This window comes from Canis lupus, chromosome 21 (assembly GCF_011100685.1).
Source record: "Canis lupus familiaris isolate Mischka breed German Shepherd chromosome 21, alternate assembly UU_Cfam_GSD_1.0, whole genome shotgun sequence".
Lineage (NCBI taxonomy): Eukaryota > Metazoa > Chordata > Mammalia > Carnivora > Canidae > Canis > Canis lupus.
Window position 1 is genome coordinate 16092830 of NC_049242.1, and position 20997 is coordinate 16113826.

The 20997-nt window shown below is 39.1% G+C and overlaps 1 protein-coding gene and 1 long non-coding RNA gene across 7 annotated transcripts in view; one reads left to right on the top strand and one right to left on the bottom strand.

Moving 5' to 3' along the window:
• ANKRD42 (ankyrin repeat domain 42) overlaps window positions 1–17090 on the bottom strand; it is an 87395-nt gene extending 70305 nt beyond the window's left edge. For 2 of the 6 annotated variants that reach the window (XM_038568465.1, XM_038568468.1), the window contains exons 1-4: window positions 16053–17089; window positions 12587–12753; window positions 4342–4449; window positions 1215–1334 (exon numbers count right to left, since the gene is read on the bottom strand). In XM_038568465.1, the coding sequence (XP_038424393.1) occupies window positions 1215–1334; window positions 4342–4449; window positions 12587–12753; window positions 16053–16110 (453 nt within the window). In that variant the 5' untranslated portion in view covers window positions 16111–17089. Of the gene's footprint in view, window positions 1–1214; window positions 1335–4341; window positions 4450–12586; window positions 12754–16052 lie in introns of all 6 variants that reach the window. The other 4 variants (XM_038568467.1, XM_038568469.1, XM_038568470.1 and 1 more) reach the window with 4 other exon arrangements.
• A 27-nt stretch (window positions 17091–17117) lies between these two features.
• On the top strand, window positions 17118–19284 carry LOC111091507. Its single transcript, XR_005375590.1, has 3 exons — window positions 17118–17324; window positions 18234–18280; window positions 18735–19284. It is a non-coding gene; the product is annotated as an uncharacterized LOC111091507 (long non-coding RNA).
• The last annotated feature ends 1713 nt before the right edge of the window (window positions 19285–20997 follow it).

A 20997-nucleotide genomic window follows, 5' to 3' on the forward strand; every position in this document is an offset into this window, starting at 1 on the left:
GAGCATGTGCCTTCGGCTCAGGCTGTGATCCCAGAGTTCCCTCAATCCCAGGATCAAGTCCCCTTTCAGGCTCCCTGTATAGAGCCAGCTTCTCCCTCCGCCTATGTCCCTGCCTCTCTCTCTGTGTCTCTCATGAATAAATAAATAAAATCTTTCTAAAAATAAATAAAAAATAAAAAGGAACTTAACTAGAGGTACCTGGGTGGTACAGTTAGTTAAGCGCCCAACTCGTTTCAGCTGGGGTCATGGTGTTGGGGTCATGGGATCCAGCTGAGTCAGACTCCATGCTTAGCACGGGGCCTACCTGGGATCTCTCCCTCTCCTTCTGCCCGCCCCCCCCCCCTTCCACTGTGTTGTTCTCTCTCTCTCTCTCAAATAAATATATAAATCACAGGGCATCTGGGTCACGCAGTCCACTGAGTGTCAGGCTTGGTTTTGGCTCAGGGCATGATCTCATGGTTGTGGGGAAAAAGCCCCATGTTGGGCTCCATGCTCAGCATAGAATCTGCTTGATATTCCCTCTCCCTCTGCCCCTCTCACTCATGTTCTCTCTAAAATAAATAAATCTTTTAAAATAAATAAAACTTTTTAAAAAATAGAACATAACTGGCCATTGTACCGGTCATAGGTTCCTGATCAATAAAATGAAAGAGATGGATTCAAATGATGCAATTACATCCTTGAACGTATAAACAAAGAGTAAATAAAAAAAAACTTAACAGGCCCTTCACTTTTTCTCTAACTATAGAAATACCAGCTCTTACCATAATGTCTTCGATACAAGTAGTTATTTTCTTATAAGTTATTTTTTTTACAATGACTGGGTAATACTGAAAATAAGTATCACAATAAATGAAATTTCTGGAGATAAAAATCACTTTCTAAATTAGTTTATGAACAAACAGGTAAACACACAGAAATTCAGAAAGATTTACAATGACTGGTTAAGATGAGTTTAGAAGCTTCAAATTCTTCCCAAACTCTGAACTGAAGAACCCATCTGAAATACTTTGTGCTGCTAAACTGGGTCTTTTTGAAGCTTTATCTAAATTATTGCTCCCATGTTTAAAGACAGAAGAGCAAAAGAGAGAGATCATATTACTTCTCCAAAGTCATATAAGGGCTTTAAAAAGTCAGAAAGAAGTAACTAGGCTACCAAATGCTACTCCATTTATAGGATTACACATTCTCACATGTTAACAGGAATCTCTTACCACTCCACTTCGGAGTATTATTTGTAAAGTGAAAGAATGTCCATGTGTTGCAGCAAGGTGTAAAGGAGTGCATCCACGATCATCCTGAGCTGCCAAATTTGCCCCATTGATTATGAGTGCCTAAAAATAGAAAAATAGAAGTTTGCATAAATATATATGTTAAATCATAAGTGTGATGTAATAGGCATTTTTATATAAGTAATAATGTAACATTATTATATAAGTTCTTACAGATGTGCCACAAAGTATGAGAAATTCCTAGTTAATCCTAAGAAAATGTTTGAGATCCTTTTTAACCATGCCTAGAAGGTATTTATAATACCTGATTTCACATTCTAATTAGAGCATATAATTTATAAGGCACACTTTTCAGAAAGATTAATAACCACTAAGTTAAATACTTCAATGCTAAGCTAATAAGCTGAAAAGTAAACTTCCACTCTTTTTTTTTTTTCACTATTTCTTTTTAAGACTTTATTAATTTATTCATGAGAGACACACACACACAGAGAGAGAGAGAGAGAGAGAGAGAGAGGCAGAGACACAGAGGGGGAAGCAGGCTCCATGCAGGGAGTCTGACGTGGGACTCAGTCCCGGGTCTCCACGATCACACCCTGGGCTGAAGGCGGTGCTAAACCGCTGAGCCACCTGGGCTGCCCAACTTCCACTATTTCAAAAGGGGAATCTTTTATTAACTGGATTTTTAATATACTTTGTAAAAGGATTTCATTATTAGAGTAACTAGTTCTAGCTCCAAATCAAATTTCTAACTGCATCTGAGGAAATTCCATCTGAAATTATAATTGGCCTAGTTTCTGTCTACGAATTATATCATATACACAGCACACCCCTCTAATATACCAAGTAATCAAAAAATATATACCAAGTAATCTGTTTATAAGAATTATTAGTTAATATTTGTTAGTTTTACTCCCATAGACTTGCTTTTTTTAACTAACCTATATTTACCAGTAACTTAGCAAAAGACTCAATCATAATTCCTATCAAAAGTTTTAAGAATAGTTTCCATAATTAACTACTCAACAATCATCACAAACTATACTAAATGTTTACTGTGTATTAAAAGTCACTATAAAGAATATGAAGACATTTCAATTTAGGGAATTAGGACACATGTAGAGACAAAGATAATCAGTTATACAAAGCAGTCCTTGATAAGCAACAACTACACAGTATAGTACCAAAAAAGAACCACAAAATCTCTGAGAATAAAAAGATAACTTTCAGGGAGACAAGGACAATGAGAGTGATGGGAATGGTTTGATCTAATGCTTAGAGGAAGAAAAGCATCATTTGACCCTGATGTCCCCCGAAATTACTATTGCATTTTCTTTTTCATTGCCCACTTCTCAAATTAATACCTCAATGCCTCAACTTCAAATCCACCTGCAAATGGGGTGCCATCCCTACCACTGCATGGAAATAGAGCAAACCTCGCCCTATAGTGAGCTGCCAAGTCCAGTGGCATTTCCTCAGTTTTATCCTGTAACTCTGACACTCAACCTAACACTTCTTCCTTCATATGTACAGCCCAATGGACCTCTGACTTCCTCCTTTGAATTCTTTACTCATTTCTCTTCCTACGATCACTACTAGTAACATTCTTTAACATCCAATCCTCAATACTCTATTCTCTTCCCTATACTTTATTACTCCTAAAATCTTTGTCTCTAGCACCCTTTTCAACTGCCTGGACCTTCTGCACCTGAATGACCTACAGGCGCCCTAAACATGTGCCAAATTGAACTCAACATTTTTGCCCCCCTATCTCCTTGCCTTTCAGATTTCTCTATCTGAAAAAAAAACACACACACAAGATTTCCTGATCTGTAGCGCCATCATTATCTGCCATTCTGCCTCAAAACTTTAAAATTTTCCCAATACTCTGTCCATGCCTGCTTTGCAAGATGTCTTCAATCATTTTCTTTCTTTCCCACTGCCACTCCCTAATTTTGCCCTCTGTGGGTAGTGATGACACCAAAAGTTTCTAACTAGTCTTCTTGCCTCCAAACTGTCTCCTCATCCTAGGTAATTCCAGATACAGACCTTGTTAGAATAATTTCCTAAAATACTGTTTTCATTACTTCATTCTTCTGTTAATGTTCATGTGCTTGTGTATATATAAGTATGTATGTGTGTTCTATGTATAAGACTATATAAAAACTCTCTTTCTTCATAAATGAGTCTTTTTTTCTACTTCTAAGACATTTTACATACCTGGCTATCCAAACTAAATTCGTAACAGTATACAACAAAACGTCTACAACTTAGTCAAACTCATATAATAGTCTATCCCTAAACACACGTAATCTTCAATTTAAGCACTTTACGTAGAATTATAGCACACAAGTTATCTGAATAAAATTTAGGTTCAAATCCTGGTTTTGTCACTTACTTAGGCAAGGTACTTAACTCTCTGAATCTGTTTATAAAAAGGGGAACTCATATGATTGTTGTATTAAATGATGTATGGGAAACTGTAATTCACACATTAAAAATGAAAATCATTATTTTTCATCACTTCTTACCTTTCTGAAATCAACCTGTTCTTTTCAGCTAGTTGAAGTTTTATTGCCTCCATTAATGATGTCTCTATCTCCTTATCATTAGAATCTTAATCATAGACGATACTTTGTATTGTTTTATAATACACTGAGTAAAGAACCTGTCATTCCAAATAGAATCTTAGGCTTCTTATAGGCAGGAACTTAGACAATTATGTATTTCTCCAAATTCCAGTCTATTTCACTACATTGATTATACCTAGTCTAATAAGCTAGATCCTGCACATATTAATATTTAACTCTGGCCAGGAAATATATTAAATAAGAAATGTTAGGCATGACAAGCTATTGAGATAATCTGGGCATGTCTATGACATCCCTTAAAACAACTCATTAGCCAACTATTTCAGAGATAAAAGGATCCCCAGTCTTACACCATTTGTTTAAGCTGTATCTGATATCAAATATCTGAGTCATGGAATTCAGTAAGTTCTTATTTACGGATCAAATTACTAGAATAAAAGCAATAGCCCAACAAAACTAAGCTAAAGTAATTAAGCCTATTGATTTTTTTTTTTTAAAGTAACCAAAGTTATCATTACCTGCATACAGGCATCCTGACCTCTGATTGCAGCTATGTGAGCTGCTGTCCAACCTCTCATGGTTACTTGTGTGGTATCAGCTCCATGCCAGAGAAGCCAGTGAAGACACTAAATTAAGAAAATAACCATGTTAACAAGTGATAAGGCAGATGTTTTTTAACATCTTTAGATCTTTGAAATTTAGTCTATCATCATGAAATACCACAGCCTGGGAAGCCCCACAAGTAAATGAAGGGGCTAGGTTTAAGAAAAACAAAAGCACAAGAACAATGAAATGGTAACCCCCACTTGGGTCTTATTTTTGGGTCAACAATAGGAAACAGTGGGAGCTGTGGCAAATTGGAGATCAAATTCCTTGTCCATAAGGTGTAAATGCTACTTAATCGCAGCCAGTTGTTACTGTAAGTGCAATGCTGATCCAAATCTTATACTTCACCAATACTCTGTAAGCCAAATAAAAACACATCTGTGAGTCAAATTCACTCAATGGCTGCCAATTTGCAACCTCTGCCACAGATCTTTTTTTTTTTTTATTTTTCCCCAAACCTCTTTTTTTTTAAGATTTCATCTATTTATTCATGAGAGACAGAGAGAGAGAGACAGAGAGAGGCAGAGACACAGGCAGAGGGAGAAGCAGGCTCCATGCAGGGAGCCCGAAATGGGACTCGATCCCGGGTCTCCAGGATCACACCCTGGGCTGACGCGGCGCTAAACCACTGAGCCACCCGGGCTGCCCTGCCACAGATCTTTAAATGGGCCCAGATTCTCCTGTATCAAAGCAAACATTGTTATTCTGATGATACTCTCTAAAAAAAAAAAAAAATTTTTAAGTGGCTAAAAAAAAAATGGGGGGGGAGAGAGTCAAATGCATCTTCATTTAATATCTTTTTTACTTATAGTCTCAATAGAATACAGTACTAGAGGTCTGTGCCACATATGATGTTACGGTCTTTATATGTTCAGGTTTGGAGAGTTTCTCTTCAAGAATTTTCTTCTTAAAGAATTGATTGTACGTTTAGGATATACTATCACATCAGTCATAGCCATATCATTTGTTGAAAGGCTTACCATTTAAGTATCATTGGCCTGTCACAGAGATAAATGGCAAATAAAATATAAAGATAAAAAAAGCCCAACATCACTACTAATCAGAGTAAATCATCCATTTATCAGCAAATATTTATGGAGAGACTACTACATGCTAACACTGTTCGGTTACAAGAGAATAAAACCACTGCAAACATTCATATAACAAGTTCTTTATTTCTCGGGCAGCCCGGGTAGCTCAGCGGTTTAGCACTGCCTTCAGCCCAGGGCATGATCCTGGAGACCTGGGATCGAGTCCCACATCGGGCTCCCTGCATGGAGCCTGCTTCTCCCTCTGCCTGTGTCTCTCTCTCTCTCTCTCTCTCTCTCTCTCTCTGTGTGTGTATCTCATGAATAGATAAAATCTTTAAAAAAAAAAAAACAAAACAAGTTCTTTATTTCTCTTGAGTAAATATGTGTATGTAAGATTACTGGAACATAGATAAGTGTATGGTCAACTTTAAAGAAACTGCCATTCTGTTTTCCAAAGTGGCTATACCATTTTACACTTCCACTAGCACGATATAAGAGTTGCAGTTGCTCCATATTCTTGCCAATACTTGGTAGTATCATATTTTGTTTTTGTTTTGCCATTCTAATAGGTATGTAGTGGCATCTGATTGTGTTTTAATTTGCATTTCCTTAATGGCTAATGATATGGAACATCTTATCAAGTGTTCAATTGCCATCCATATGTCCTCCTGAAGTGTCAAAGTCATGTCCCCATTTAATTGGGGTTTTTGTTTTCTTACTACTCAACTATGAGAGTTCCATATAAAGAAATGATTTGCAAAGATTTTTCTCTTATGTTTTCTCCTAGAAGTTTCAGAAGGTTACATTTTAACTTGTTTATGATCTGTTTTGAGTATATTTTTACAGAAGGTGCCAAATATATCATTTTCTCACACTATTCCACTGTGCCATTACCATTTAATGAAAACATTATCTGTTCTCCATTGGATTTCATTGGCATCTTTGTCAAAAATCAACTGATCAATCAGTAAGACTTCAGAAATGGCTAAGTGAAGAACCTGGCAAATCTTCCCCATGAAACAGTAATAAAACCAGACAAAGCAGGGGGCACAGTCAGTTAAGCTCAGTCAGTTAAGCATCTGACTTCAGCTCAGGTCATACATGATCTCAGGGTCCTGGGATCTAGCCCTGAGTCAGGCTCTGCCCCCCAGCAAGGATTCTCCTGGTTTCTCTCCCTCTGCTCCTTCCCCCACTCACATGTACTCATTCTCTCTCTCTTTCAAATAAATAAAATCTTCAAAAAAAAAAAAAAAAAACTTGGCAAAGATGTCAAAAACAACCATTTAAAGACTGGGAATTCATCAGAGGTAAATAACAAAATAAAAAGCATTTACTCAAGAAAATGTTCTGAATCTCAGTAAGAACAGGAGTCTAAGCAAAAACCCTGAGACTATAAATTATTCCTACCCTGAGCTACACGTGCAGAAGTTTTACCCAGCTGACCAGCTCCACTGCCTTGCTGGAGGGACTGAAAATTCCATGCCCAGTGACATAGTTAAAAACAATTCCAAATCTCAGGGGCCAAAAACCTGGTAAAGCCAACATCAAAGCTTGTCTGAAGTCACAATACTGGTGATGGCAAACAGCAAAACTAAAGACCACCCAGAGAATTAAAAGAAAAATCCAAGAAATGAGACATCAAGTAGGCCTTACTAAGATTCCACTTATCCTTTGTAATCTACAAGACCATGTACATGCACAAAGCTGCTTATATTCAGGAAAGATTGAAGAGGCTAGACATCCCTAGCTAAACATAAAACCTTGCAAACACTAAAAAAAGGAAGGAAGGAAGGAAGGAAGTAAACATAAAACCTTGCAAACACTAAAAAAAGGAAGGAAGGAAGGAAGGAAGGAAGGAAGGAAGGAAGGAAGGAAGGAAGGAAGGAAGGAAGGAAGGAAGGAAGGAAGGAAGGGGAAAAGAAAAAGAAAAAGAAAAAGAAAAAAGTCAAGGTGACTAGTAAATTACTAGGACTTGGAAAACATTCCCCAAACCACATAGACTCAACAAAAGATGGAATCCTTACTGTCTCAAGGCACTTAAGCACAACCTCTGATCAATGACTCAAAAGTGACTCTTAGGAAGCCAGACTTAAAAATACTAACAAGGGGATCCCTGGATGGCTCAGCAGTTTGGCGCCTGACTTCGGCCCAGGGCACGATCCTGGAGTCCCGAGATAGAGTCCCATATCAGGTTCCCTGCATGGAGCCTGCTTCCCCCTCTGCCTGTGTCTCTACCTCTGTGTGTGTGTGTGTGTGTGTGTGTGTGTGTGTGTGTGTCAGGAATAAATAAAATCTTTTAAAAAAAATACTAACAGGAATTTTTAAAAACTAAAACAAACAAAAAACTGAGTAGTGACTACATATTGTGCAGGAACAGACCTCACACAGTTAGTCCAAGCAAACCAACAAGAAAACACATAGCAAATCAATAAGAAAATACATAGCAACAAGCACAGCTGGTAGGGATGGGGTGAATAGGATCAGACTTCAAAGCTGCTACAATACATAATCTAAACTGTACAGTTTTCAAAATGCCCAGGCAAACTAAAAAACTATGAGATTATAATTATTCAAAGAATATGTGACCCATACACAGGGGGGGAAAAAAACAATCAATAGACACTATGTCTGGAGGGCCCAGATGTTGGATGTAGCATAACTTCAAAGCAGGTATTATAAACAGCTTCAGAGAACTAAAAGAAATTATTTTTTAAAAATTTATATTTGGGATGCCTGGGTGGCTCAGTTGGTTGAGTGTCTGCCTCTGGCTCAGGTCATTATCCCAGGGTCCTGGCGAGTTTGCTTCTCCCTCTTCTTCTGCCCCTCCCCACTTGTGCTCTCTCTCTCTCTCTCTCAAATAAATAAAATCTTTTAAAAAATAACATCTTCAATAAAAATTAATACACACACACTCATAAAAATGTATTGTTTGAATTAAAGTTTTGCCTAATTCATGATATATATGAGAAACAATTCAATCTCAAAGTTGCAGATAAAAATGAAGTATATGAAATTTAACTAAAACTATAAATATCTATGTTTTGAAGATATAGTTTAATTAGTATAAATATAGCATATTTATTTATAAGATTCATTTCAATTTTGAATAAATTTAACTATTTTAGGTTCATGAATATTCAAATATTGATTCTCACCCACATAAATGAAATATTATTATATTTCAAGTTAACTTCAAAATGTAAAAGATGTAATACAATTGGAGAAAATGAAAAAAGAAAATATACAAAATACAAAGAAAGAGACAAATCATTTTTAAAAAAGAAGGAAGGAAAAGAAATTCTGGCAGTGAAAAATATATTTGAAATAAAAAGTTTACCATAGGGGCTCAAGAACTGATTTCATCTGACAGAAAGAAAAAAAAAATGAAGTCTAATAAAGCACCGTGTTTACCAGTTGTTTATTTAGTGATATTTCATATTATCAACATAAGTACCACAGTCTTAAGATATTTCAAAAGAATAACAAAATGTAAAAGCATTAATGTAGTACTCAAATATAAAATTAGGAGATGATCTTTAAATGGGAAGGCAGAAAGGCACCAAAACCTTTTGGTTTAGATTTATTTTTGTTAAAATTCAACAAACATTTCTGGAATATCTGTTCTAGACACACAATTTAATTCAACAAATTCAGCAATACAGCAAACATTAAGAATTCAACGTGCCAGACACTATGCCAGATGGAAAAATAGAGAAATAAAACCCAAACGATACCTTCAAAGAGCTCAAAATGTAAAAGAGGCTCAAAGTAATAAATAGAAACAAATATAATTTTAAAAATATGTGTAAGATTTAAGGGTAGCTCCTGGGTAAAGAAGATGTTGAGGGGAGAAAAACAGAAGGCCATATGCCAAGTGGGTGCTGTCTGACCTGGTTTTCAACCAAGTAACCAATAGGAAGAGATGAAACCAAGCAGATAAAACAGCATGTGTCAAGTCTATGGGAACATGGAACAGCAGACTAGTGGGGGAAATGACAGTAGTCACCCATACTACAGAATAAAACAATGGGAAATGAGGTTGGAAAGAGAAGTCCCTTCTATTAAATACCTTAAACTTTTTTTTATATAAATTTTTATTTATTTATGATAGTCACAGAGAGAGAGAGAGAGAGAGAGAGAGAGAGAGAGAGGCAGAAGTAGGCTCCATGCACCGGGAGCCCGATGTGGGATTTGATCCCGGGTCTCCAGGATCGCGCCCTGGGCCAAAGGCAGCCGCCAAACCGCTGCGCCACCCAGGGATCCCTAAATACCTTAAACTTTATCCTATAGTGGATAGAGTTACTACATGGATTTATTTTTTTTTAAGATTTTATTTATTTATTCATAGATACTACATGGATTTAAAGGTTTCAAGTAACACCAGATATTAGTTTTAGAGCAGTAACTTTATATTGAATATGAACTAAAGATAGATGAGACAGAAAAGAAAGAAATCAATTAGCTCTAAAGCAGTAGCTGCTAGGAGATGGAGAAGACTAACTCAGGAGACAAAGATGGAACAAAATCAACGATCTAGTAGTAATCAGTTCTCACTGCATCAATGTGCATTATGAAGTGCACCTTCCTACAAATGTTGATATTGTGTGCTTCTGGAAAAAATGGAGACAATGCAATAATGATGCAAAGTTATTAGCCTGGAAAACTAGGAAAGGGAAGGAAAAGAATACTGGTTTAGTTTTAGACCAATTTGAGATCCTATGAGCGATGCATGAGCTATTGATCAAACATCTGATATAGAAGCCAGAGCTCAAGAGAAAGCAAATCCGTGACTTACTATGTAGTAGTGATAAAGCCAAGGAACTCTAAAAGACTACCTAGAGAGAGGATATAAAATAGGAGAGAAAAGGTCATTAGCAGAAGAATAAGAAGTACCTGTATTTATAGAGGAAGCAGAGGAGGTTAACCAAAGAAGACTGAGAGTAATCAGAAAGGCTGAAAGGATACCAGGAAGGAGAGGAAACCCCATCCTATTTGAATATGGAAGAATAAGATCATTACTTCCTCCCTCTTCAAAATCTTTAAAAATAATAATAATAAAAGAGCAAGATAAACAGGAAGAAAACCCCATCTTTGATGGGGGAGACATCTGAAACCAGAGAACAGATGGGAAAGCTGCCAAAATGTAGATCCAACAGGGATTCAGAAATAAACAGAAAAAAATACTCCCCAGCATTACAAACTCATCAAGACACATTTCTCCTAGGTGAAAGGAAGACACTAAAAGTCCAAAGCAAAAATCCATGTTTACAACAATTCAAGCAGGGCACACAAACTGGTGGAGAGTATAAAGTTATCAGTATAAAGTTATCACTCTAAAACTAACATCTGATGTTACTTGAAACCTTTCTTAAGTCAATGTTAGTGACTGTATCCCCTGCAGGATAAGTTCAAGCTATTTAATATAATTCTCTGGGCCAGATTTGGTTCCAAGAAGCAGAGAAGCCCAAACAAACAAAAATCACACAGTTTCTCTGTGTCAGAAAGCAGTCTTTGTGTGGCAGGGGAAAAAAACGGACTTTATAGTGAACAGAACTACGGCAGCCTACAGGCTGGGGAAATGTAGTAATGAAAATAAGCTACACACACAACCCCAAATCATGAGGAAAAAGTCCAATAGGCTTTGCACACAACCCAAGAATTAAGTTTTGCATAAAAATACTCAATAAGCACTGCTTGTACTAGCTAAAAATTGAGACTAACTAAATATCCATCAATCAAAAAGTGGATAAATTCTAATATTAGTCTTAAGAACGCATTATCATAACATGTCTGAAAGAAATGGAGTGGGCAGCCCAGGTGGCTCAGGGGTTTAGCACCACCTTCAGCCCAGGGGCTGATCCTGGAGACCTGGTCCCATGTCAAGCTCCCTGCATGGAGCCTGCTTCTCCCTCTGCCCGTGTCTCTGCCTCTTCCTCTCTCTCTCTCTCTCTCTCTCTCTCTCTCTGTCTCTCGTGAATAAATAAAATCAGGAAGGAAGGAAGGAAGGAAGGAAGGAAGGAAGGAAGGAAGGAAGGAAGGAAGGAAGGAAGGAAGGAAGGAAGGGAGGGAGGAAAGAGAAAAGAAAGAAAAGAAGAGAAAAGAAAAAAGAAAAGAAAAGAAAAAAGAAAAGAGAAGAGAAAGAAATGGAGTACATAAATGTAACCACATAGTTAAGACTCAAAAATACATTGTTGAACACAAAATGCAAGCTACAAGATGATATATACGTATGATGTCATTTACATAAAATGTCATTAAAAGGAATAATATAATCATATGTAATAACAAAATATAGATGGGAACATTAAACACCAAATTCAGAGTAATAGTTTATCTCTGGAGTTGGAAGGAGAGAAATGGCACCTGAGAGGGGTGCTAAGAGACTTCAAATGCAACTGTAATATCCCACTTATTTTCTAAAAATCTAAAATAACTATAGGAAAAATGCTAGGATTAACAGAACTAGATATTCATATATTACCCTCTGTAAGTTACCATCAATGTTCGCCTTTGAAACTTAGCCACCACATTGTGAGGAATCACAAACAAGCCCCAGGTGGAGGGACCTCACATAAAAACCCACATGGAAGTACGCCTGGGTGGCTCAGCGGTTGAGGGTGGGCCTTTGGCTCAGGGCATAGAATTCCAGGATCGGGATGGAGTCCCACATGGGACTTCTTGCGGGGGAGGCCATTTCTCCTCTGCCTGTGTCTCTGTGTCTCTCATGAATAAATAACCTTAAAAACACACACACACACACACACACGAAGAGGAATTAAGGTGGCCAACGTATAGCCAGTATCACCCATCAGACATCTGTATGAGTGAGCCTTCTGAAGATTCCAGCTCCAGCATTTAAACCTTCTAGCTGAAGCCCCACACATCATGAAACGGAGATGTGCTTTCCTTGAGATCCAAATTCCTAATTTACCTCTGAGCACAAAAGGTTATTTCATGCCACTACCCTTTGGGATAACTTGTTACAAAGGCATAGTAACCAGAACAGCAAATATTAGAATTGAAAAGAAAAATATTCCCAGTGCCTAGCATAAAATCTCAGTCCTAGTTGCTAAATCTTCAAAACTACTACCCTTACTTCAGCTTAATAATGTATACAGCTTCTTACCTCCAAACTTCCAGAATGTGCTGCCCAATGTAAAGGGCTAAACTTATGGAGAATGTCAACTTCATTAATGCTGACTCCTCGTTCTATTATATCCGAAAGCTGCTTTACATCTCCAGCTCGTACTGCATCATGAATGCTACCAAAATGCACCTTCTTCCGGGCACCTACTGAAAATCAAATTGCTTAATATATATTATAAATCTTAAAAAAAAAACAAAAAAACAAAAAAGACTAAAGCAATGATTCAAAAAAAAGCACAAAATCACTTTGGCTTTCCAAACAATTTACTACACGGAGGTTTGTGATTAACATCTTAATCCCATTTAGCTCTAACACACAAAGAACATAGAAGTTATCACTCCCATAGGTGCAAGAAAAGCTGAACAAACTGAAAATCAACAACTTTTCTTGGACTTATCAAAGAACTAAGGTCTCAGGGCCAACTGCCTCCTTGAGTCTGGAGAGACATATAAATACAAAGAAACACAAACAAGTTCAGCTTACCTGAGCAAAAGCCACTGGAACCATAAATTTTGAAGCACTGAAATGATAATTTTGACAAAGAATTCTGGGCAAGAATTAGCCTATGAGGGAGAAACTCTTCAGGGCCAAAGTCTTAGAAGGCCCCTACATTTCCATAGATTTCACCCCACCAGGTAAAACCCACCAGGTTATCACTGTGAAAAGTCAAGAATCATTTCACGTCTTTGGCAGGAAAAGGGGTAAGTTATAGTTCTGAACTACAACCCAGGGCATTTCCATAACAAAGGCCTACTCTCCAGTTGTTTTACCAAAGCCTTATCTCACATAGGCTGATATATTCTATCAATATGATTTTCTTATCCTTCTCATATTTACTACACTAAGAAAGGGTCACAATGTTTACTTCATACACTCCATACACTCCAGTGGTCTTATATTTTATAACGTTCAAACATGAAGACTACCTTGTGATTGTGAAATATTTTAATGTGCACTGTAAGCCAGAAGTAAAGCATGAAGAAACAGTTATTAGAGGAGAAAGGAGCATAAAGTTTAATCAAGACGTTTCCTAAACAAAAAGGCACAATTCCTCACTTCAAATTGTTTTCAAAAGAACTCACAAACATTTCTGGTAGATAATCTACTCAATCTTGTACTACTACTCTATATATATATCCTTTTTCCATGACTCAAATGTTAATTTGAGGGTAGAATCATAGCTTATACCACCCCTTAATAAAATGCTACACATGTTACTCAAAAATCCTTTCTGAGCATCTATCATGTGCCAGGCACTATGACAATATGATGGAAAATGGACATGGACTTAATACATTTTCTTTCTACCAGCACTTTAAAATCTATTTGGATAAAGCCGATAAGGTAATAAAACCAACAGTAATGCTCTAAGTATAGGTAAAATTAAGATAGTGGAGGAGTAAACATTTGAGTAAGACCTTTAAGAACAATAAAGATATATACACATTGGGAAGGGTGCAAGGAAGGTAGCAAAAATAACCAGGCCACTTAATAAGTTTAATGATTTTAATATCCTAGGCCAGACCTTCATTCTTCTCCTTTAACCTAGTACTATAAGATCTACAAATGATGTTCTACCCACTTTAATCCATTTTATACAGGGACACTATCCTGATCCCTTCATACCTCTACTCCACTAACTGTTTCTGATTATCCACTGGTGGTCTAGAGAACAAAGTCCAAACTCTCAAAATGACAAGATATACCCTCCCATAATTTGACTCCATCTAATTTTATAGCCTTTTCTTTTTCACCACATCCCATCCCAATTCATTCACTCACCCACTCAACGTTAATTTGGTGTCTACCATAAAGATAAAAAGATGAAGATAACATGGTCTTTATCCAAACTCACAGAAAGATACAAACAAATTATAAAATAATGTGGTAGGAGCAATGACAGAAATATTCTTAAAAATTTATGAAAGCACAGAAGACTTCTAACATAGCCAGGAAGAAAAGGGAGGAAGAAAGGATTTCTGGGGAAGGTAGTATCTAAAAGTTAATCTTCAAGGGGATGACTGGGTGGCAAAGTCTGTCAAACATCTGCCTTGGGCTCAGGTTGTGATCCTGGAGCCCCAGGATCCAGCCTCACCATAGCCTCCCTGCTCAGCGGGGAGTCGTCTTCCTTTTTCCCTCCCTGAGTTTGTGCACGCTCTAGCTCTCTCCAATAAATAAAACCTTGGGTGGCTGAGCGGTTGAGCATCTGCCTTCAGCCCAGGGCATGATGCTGGAGACCCGGGATCAAGTCCCACATCGGGCTCCTGCATGGACCCTGCTTCTCCCTCTGCCTGTGTGTCTTTCTCTCTGTCTCTTATGAATAAATAAATCTTTAAAAAAAAAGAATTAAAAAAGTATATATAAAAGTCCTGTAATTTTGTTAAAGAATGGATTCTCAAGGATTAGCAGTAGTTTGCCAGGTAAAATGGGAACAGGGAAAGGCATCCTCGACAGCATGAACAGTAGGATGTAGTCAAGAAACCACAAAACAAACAACAACAACAACAACAAAAACCAACCATCCTATTGCTGAAGGGGATGTAAAAAGGTGTCCAGCTTAGTTACCTGAGTGGTGTGGTGCCATTAAGATAGCAGACATCAAAGGACAGAGTGGACACATGGATACAAACTTTGCATGTGATGACTGAGGTGCCAAAGGAAGAGTTTCAGAAGGGAGCTGTATATATGAGTCCACAGCAGATCTCAGTGTTCGGTGTCTCTGTTTTTTCTGATACCCATCCTCAACCCATACTGAAGCCAACAGCACTCTACTCTTTATAGTAATTATCCCACTAGTTATTATTTGCTCAGCATTTCTCTTTCCTCCGAGAAGGTAAGGAATGTGCCTGTCTTCTTCAGTGATATATCCTCAAGATATAGCAAAGAGTAGGCACTCAAATATTTACTGGATGGTTGAGCACCGTAGATTTCAGTAGGATTTAAGACATAGTTTTTCATACCAGAAAAAAGCATCAGGGATGGCATTATTGCGGGGGGGGGGGGGGGGGGGCGGGTAAAGACAGCATTTAAGGAGAATGTAAGAAAAGAGGATGGAAGAAAACTCATCTAAGGGAGAGTCAATAGAGAGTAAGGAAGAAAACTAGGTAAGTCTAAAGTCATCTCTACAGAGCCAAATGCTGCAGAGAAGCCAAGGGTCCCTAAGATTTAACAAACATTTATGTCAATCTGGGCAAGAACTCTCAGGAATAGTGCAGGTAGAAAGAGGGGTAAGCTGAAGTGAGGGAGGATGAGAAACAGATGAACAGCTTTGGGACCCACTTAAAATTGGTCAACTAAAAAAAAAAAAAAAAAAGGTCAACTAAGGAAAATTAGGAGTAACAGCTGAGAAAGGAAACTGCCATAAAGGGCCAACGCTGATGTGGGTGATGTGGGTGGGTGAACGCCCGAGTGTCAGAGGCCAGGGCGAACGTAGAGTCGGACTCACAAGGGGTTGCAGTCTCCCTAGAGAAGGTGGAGGGGCCTGAATCAGACACCCCTGGCATGGTGCGATCCCTCGGGCTCCGGGGAGGAGTCGAGTCCAGGCCCCTGCTGCTTCGGCGGTCTTCACTCGCTGTCACCCACGAACCGCTGCAGCGGCTGCCTTCGTCGTCGCTAGGACCCGGGCCGCGGTCTTCCCGGCTTCTGTCCCAAGAGCCCCCGCAGCGGAAACCCTCGTCTTCACTTTCTCTATCCCAGAAGCCCCGGAGGCAGCGGCTGGCGTCTACGCTGCCGCTCACCCCGGAGGAGTCGCTGGCCGCGTAGCCGCGGTCTTCGCTTACTCCCTCCCAGGAGGTGCTGAGGCTGTGGCCGCCATCGACGCTCCCTTCCTCCCAAGAGCCACTGAGGCGGCGGCTGCAGTAGCCACTGCCTCTCTCCCCGGGGTCGCTGGGCTGCGAGCCCCGGACTTCTCGGACACCCTCCCAAGGATCCCTGAAGCAGCGGCCGCGGTCTCCTCGGACCGGTCCCTCACAATCACTAGCCTGACGGCTGCCCACTTCGCTTAAATTCGGGTCGCTGCTGCTGAAGCCTCGGTCTCCCCTTACGCTCTCCCAGGCACTGACGTGACGGCGGCCACCATCTCCCCTAACTCTCTCCCGAGAGACATGGCCCAGGTCTTCACTGACCCTTCTCGAGTCAGTGCGGGAGAAGCCGGCGTCTTCACTTAACCTTCCCGTAGAGCCCCCACAGCGGTGGCCGCCGTCGTCACAGGTTCTTTCCGTGTCTTCGCCGGGACTCAAGTCCTGGTCTTCGCTAACTCCCTCCCTTAGCTGGCCGCCACGCTGGCCGTGTCGGCCGTTTATCCTCCACACGCGAGAGCTAGAGGGGCGGCCGCCGTCCTCGATTGCTACTCCCCGCGAGTCGCTCAGGCGGCGGCCGCCGGCGGCTGGTACCCGCTCCTCCGAGTCGCTTTCCAGCGTCCCGAGTCCAGCCGACTGGTGCCAGCGGCGAGGGAGCCGCGGCCTTGGAAACGGGTAAACTTCCGGCGTGCTGCGGTCATTTCCAGTTCCTCACGGCCTTGCGTCACTTCCGGCTTCTCCTCCACCTTTTCCAGGGCTTCGCCTCTGGAGAGATCGGATGGTGGTACGGGCCGGTGCTCCTGAAGTTCGGCTCGGTCTCACTCCCGGCGTACCGAGGCCCTGTCTCTCTAATGGCCTGGCATCCGTCGCGCCTTCCATGCCTCAGCGACGCAGGTGGAGGCTCCAGGACTGCGGTTTGCGTAGGTGACCTGTGTGGCGCGGGCCGGGCGGGGCCTTTCTTCGTCCTTGGCAGGCCTAGTGCAATTTTTCAGTGTTTGTTGGAACATTGGAGGAAGTGTGTGTTCTGACCCTGTTACGCACAGGTATGGAGAAAGACCCAGAGAGGAAGTTAGCAGCTGCACCCGCTCTCAGTATTGAATGCTTATTAGTGCCAGGCTCTTGGGTAATTGCTTGGTACTTAATTCTCACAATAATTTTATAAGGTAGGTGTTGTCCCTGGTTTGTAGGTGAGGCCATTCAAGGGGTTCGTAATTTGCTAAGACCAAACAGGTAAGTTGTGGGAGCCAGTATAAACACAGGTCAGTAGTCCAAAGACTGCTCCAAGGTTCCTTTTAGTGTAAAGTGTTCACTTTCAATAGTTTGGCCCAAATCCTTTTCTGCAACCGTATTGCTTAATATGTATTCATTCTTCCAGTCACTCCATTGAAAATACATTGCGGGGCGCTTGGCTGACTCAGTTGGTAGAGAATGCGACCGGTGATCTCAGGGTGGTGAGTTCCAGCCCCACGTTGGGCATGGAGCCTACTTAATAAATAAAAGAAAAAGAAACTACATGGTTCGGATTTAATTTAGCAGAGAAATTAGAATTATCTGCCCTCCAGGGATATCACCTACCTCGATTCCCCTTTTACCCTGTTTTTTTCCCATCCTTATTACCTTGCCGCACGTCTTGTTTTTAAACACATTTGGGAAATTCCCCTGAAGTACAGTAAATTGGCTTTCTTTAACTTCCATAGCCTCTTGTCATATTAGTATTAATAATCGTCATGTGGTGAGTTCATGAGTCTGACACTGTAATAAGCACTTTGTATTAATTTTCTTACTTAATCCTTAACCTACCAGAACAGTATGACTCTTCCTTTTTGCAGATAGAGAAACAAAGTACCAAAGTTAATTGCCTGAAGATTCACAGCTAGTAAGTATTAACTGAATTAGGTGTCCAATCTAGATCTTTGATTTTGCCATACTTCTCAAAGCCTTTGAATATACACAGCCCTTATTAGACTACTTATCACATTATATTATAATTAGCTATTTAGCAGTCATGCCACCTCCCCAACTCTGAGCTTCTGGAAGGTAGGGATTGTATCATTATTCATCTTGGTGCTCCTGACATTCTGAATACTTAGTTCAAGGGGAGGGCTTAGTAACTGTGGTTGTGGGTTAGCAGGTGGCTTGATGAGCAGTTGATTGGTGGATGAACTAATAAAATCATTAGTCATCTCAATCCCCTTATTTTTAGAAATAGGGCAGCTAAGGTGTTTTGTCTTGCCAGACATCTATTGAGTTATTATAGGGGCCAGTTTCTATGCTAAATGATTTGCAAAGAGTTTCAAACTTAATCTGTATTATTATTTCTGTTTTTACAGATGAAGAAACTGCTCACATTTGGCCAAGATCACATAAGTAGGAGGTGGGGAATTGGAACACACTCTGACTCCAAATTAATACAGTTTGTAGCCAGTTACATAATAATGGTAAAAGGCTTCATTTGTTGCTGTGTTATATGGATAAACTCACTGAGGGTTAGTACACCCTTAAAGGATACACACATGGCAGGAAGGATAAAAAAGAAAACTGAAACAGCAGAGAAGCAGAAAAAATAAAATCTCCCAAAATAAACTTGAGAGGGATTAAAAATAAAAGCAGATATTAATTAAATAAAATATAAAATTGATAACTGCTGTTTGAAAAGAACAATAAATAGACACTTAGCAAATTTAAAGAAGGAAAGAAAACAATAATGGAAACAAAGGAACATATTTCAGATATGAGGGACTCCCAAAATTAGAAGTGAGTCTCAAGTAGCTTTATACTAATAATCTTGAAAATTTATTTGGATAATTTTCTAGGAAAATACAGATTTTCAAAAATTGGCTGTAGTTAGAAAACCTTAATAAACTGATAATCATGAAAGAATATCCTGTATATCCTTGACCAAAGTCACCAGGAACAAAGCATAGAGAAGAATTGAGTATGTCCCAACTATGAAGGGAGCATAACCATAACAGAATCTAAACAAGGATAATGAAAATAAAAAAAAATCTCAGTCTCACTTATGAATACTCCGGTGAAAAACCTAAGGAAATTATGAAGCCAGCAGTGCATTTAGAAAATAATGTCATAACCAAATCGGGTTAATCCCACCAATACAAGAATACTCAACCTTAGTGAAAATTTTCTACATTAGTAGAGAAAAACTATGATTTTAATTGTTACTGAAAAAGCACTTGAAAAATTAGGATTTATTACTGATTTATTTAAGAAATACAATTCATAGGGCAGGCCGGGTGGCTCGGCGGTTTAACGCTGCCTTCAGCCCAGGGCCTGATCCTGGAGACCCGGGATCGAGTCCCATGTCAGGCTCCCTGCATGGAGCCTGCTTCTCCCTCCACCTGTGTTTCTGCCTCTCTGTCTCTTTCTCATGAATAAATAAATAAAATCTTTAAAAAAGAAATACAACTTATATTAAGCAAGGAACAAAAGTTTAACTGGATGAAGGGTATCAACCAGAAATAAAACACTTAATGTCATGATCCAGGCTATTTCCTTCATTCATACAATTCAACATTGTTCTGAGAATTTTGAGTCCAGTGTAATAATAATCAAAATAACTAAGGTATGAAATTAGGAAGAAATTAAGATAAATGATATTATCTACCCGGAATATCAGTAAGACAATATTGTCAGGAAGATGGTAAGCTCAGCAACATATAGAAGATTTTTTATAAACGATATAAACAAAAATAAATAAACTAGATATAATCAACTATTAAATGTAAACTCATTCACATTAGCAACAATGGTGAAATCTTCTAGAAATCTATCAAGAAATAAAGCCTATATTAAAAAATCATAAAACATCATTTATGGATGTTACAGAAGATCAGAACTAAGTGAAAAGATACACTGTGTCCCTACATGAGTAGGCTAAGCATTGTAAAGATTCTACTCAGATTATAAATGTGTTGCCTTTTAAGTACAAATTCTAACAATTTTTAGTGGAAATCAAGATTTTCTTTTTATCTGGAAAAATGTAAGTGCAAGATTAACCAAAATGTTTTTTTTAAAAGAATGAGAATTTACCCAAATACACATCAGAACTACAAAGTAGTGCTGAAATAGAACTGGACAAATAGTGGAGCAAACTGAAGTTCAGAAATAACCCCATGTATACATTTATTACAGAGATGGCATTTCAAATAGAGAAATATAGGCTCTTCATTTTCATATGCAAAAATTTCAGAAGAATTAAAGTGCTAAAAGAAAATACAGAAATTTGTTTTTATACATCTTAGTAAGGCCTTCCTAAGCAATACAAACCCCAAAGACTAGAGAGAAACAAATATTTAAAAGGCTACAAGGGGGTAGCCCGGGTGGCGCAGCGGTTTAGCGCCTCCTGCAGCCCAGGGCGTGATCCTGGAGACCCTGGATCGAGTCCCACGTCAGGCTCTCTGCATGGAGCCTGCTTCTCCCTCTGCCTGTGTCTCTGCCTCTCTGTCTCTATGAATAAATAAATAAAATCTTTAAAAAATAAAAATAAAAAAATAAAAGGCTACAAGATAATAGTACCATGAAATTGAGACCAGCAGTAGACAATGTTTATTATCAAGTCGGAAAAAGAGTAACTCT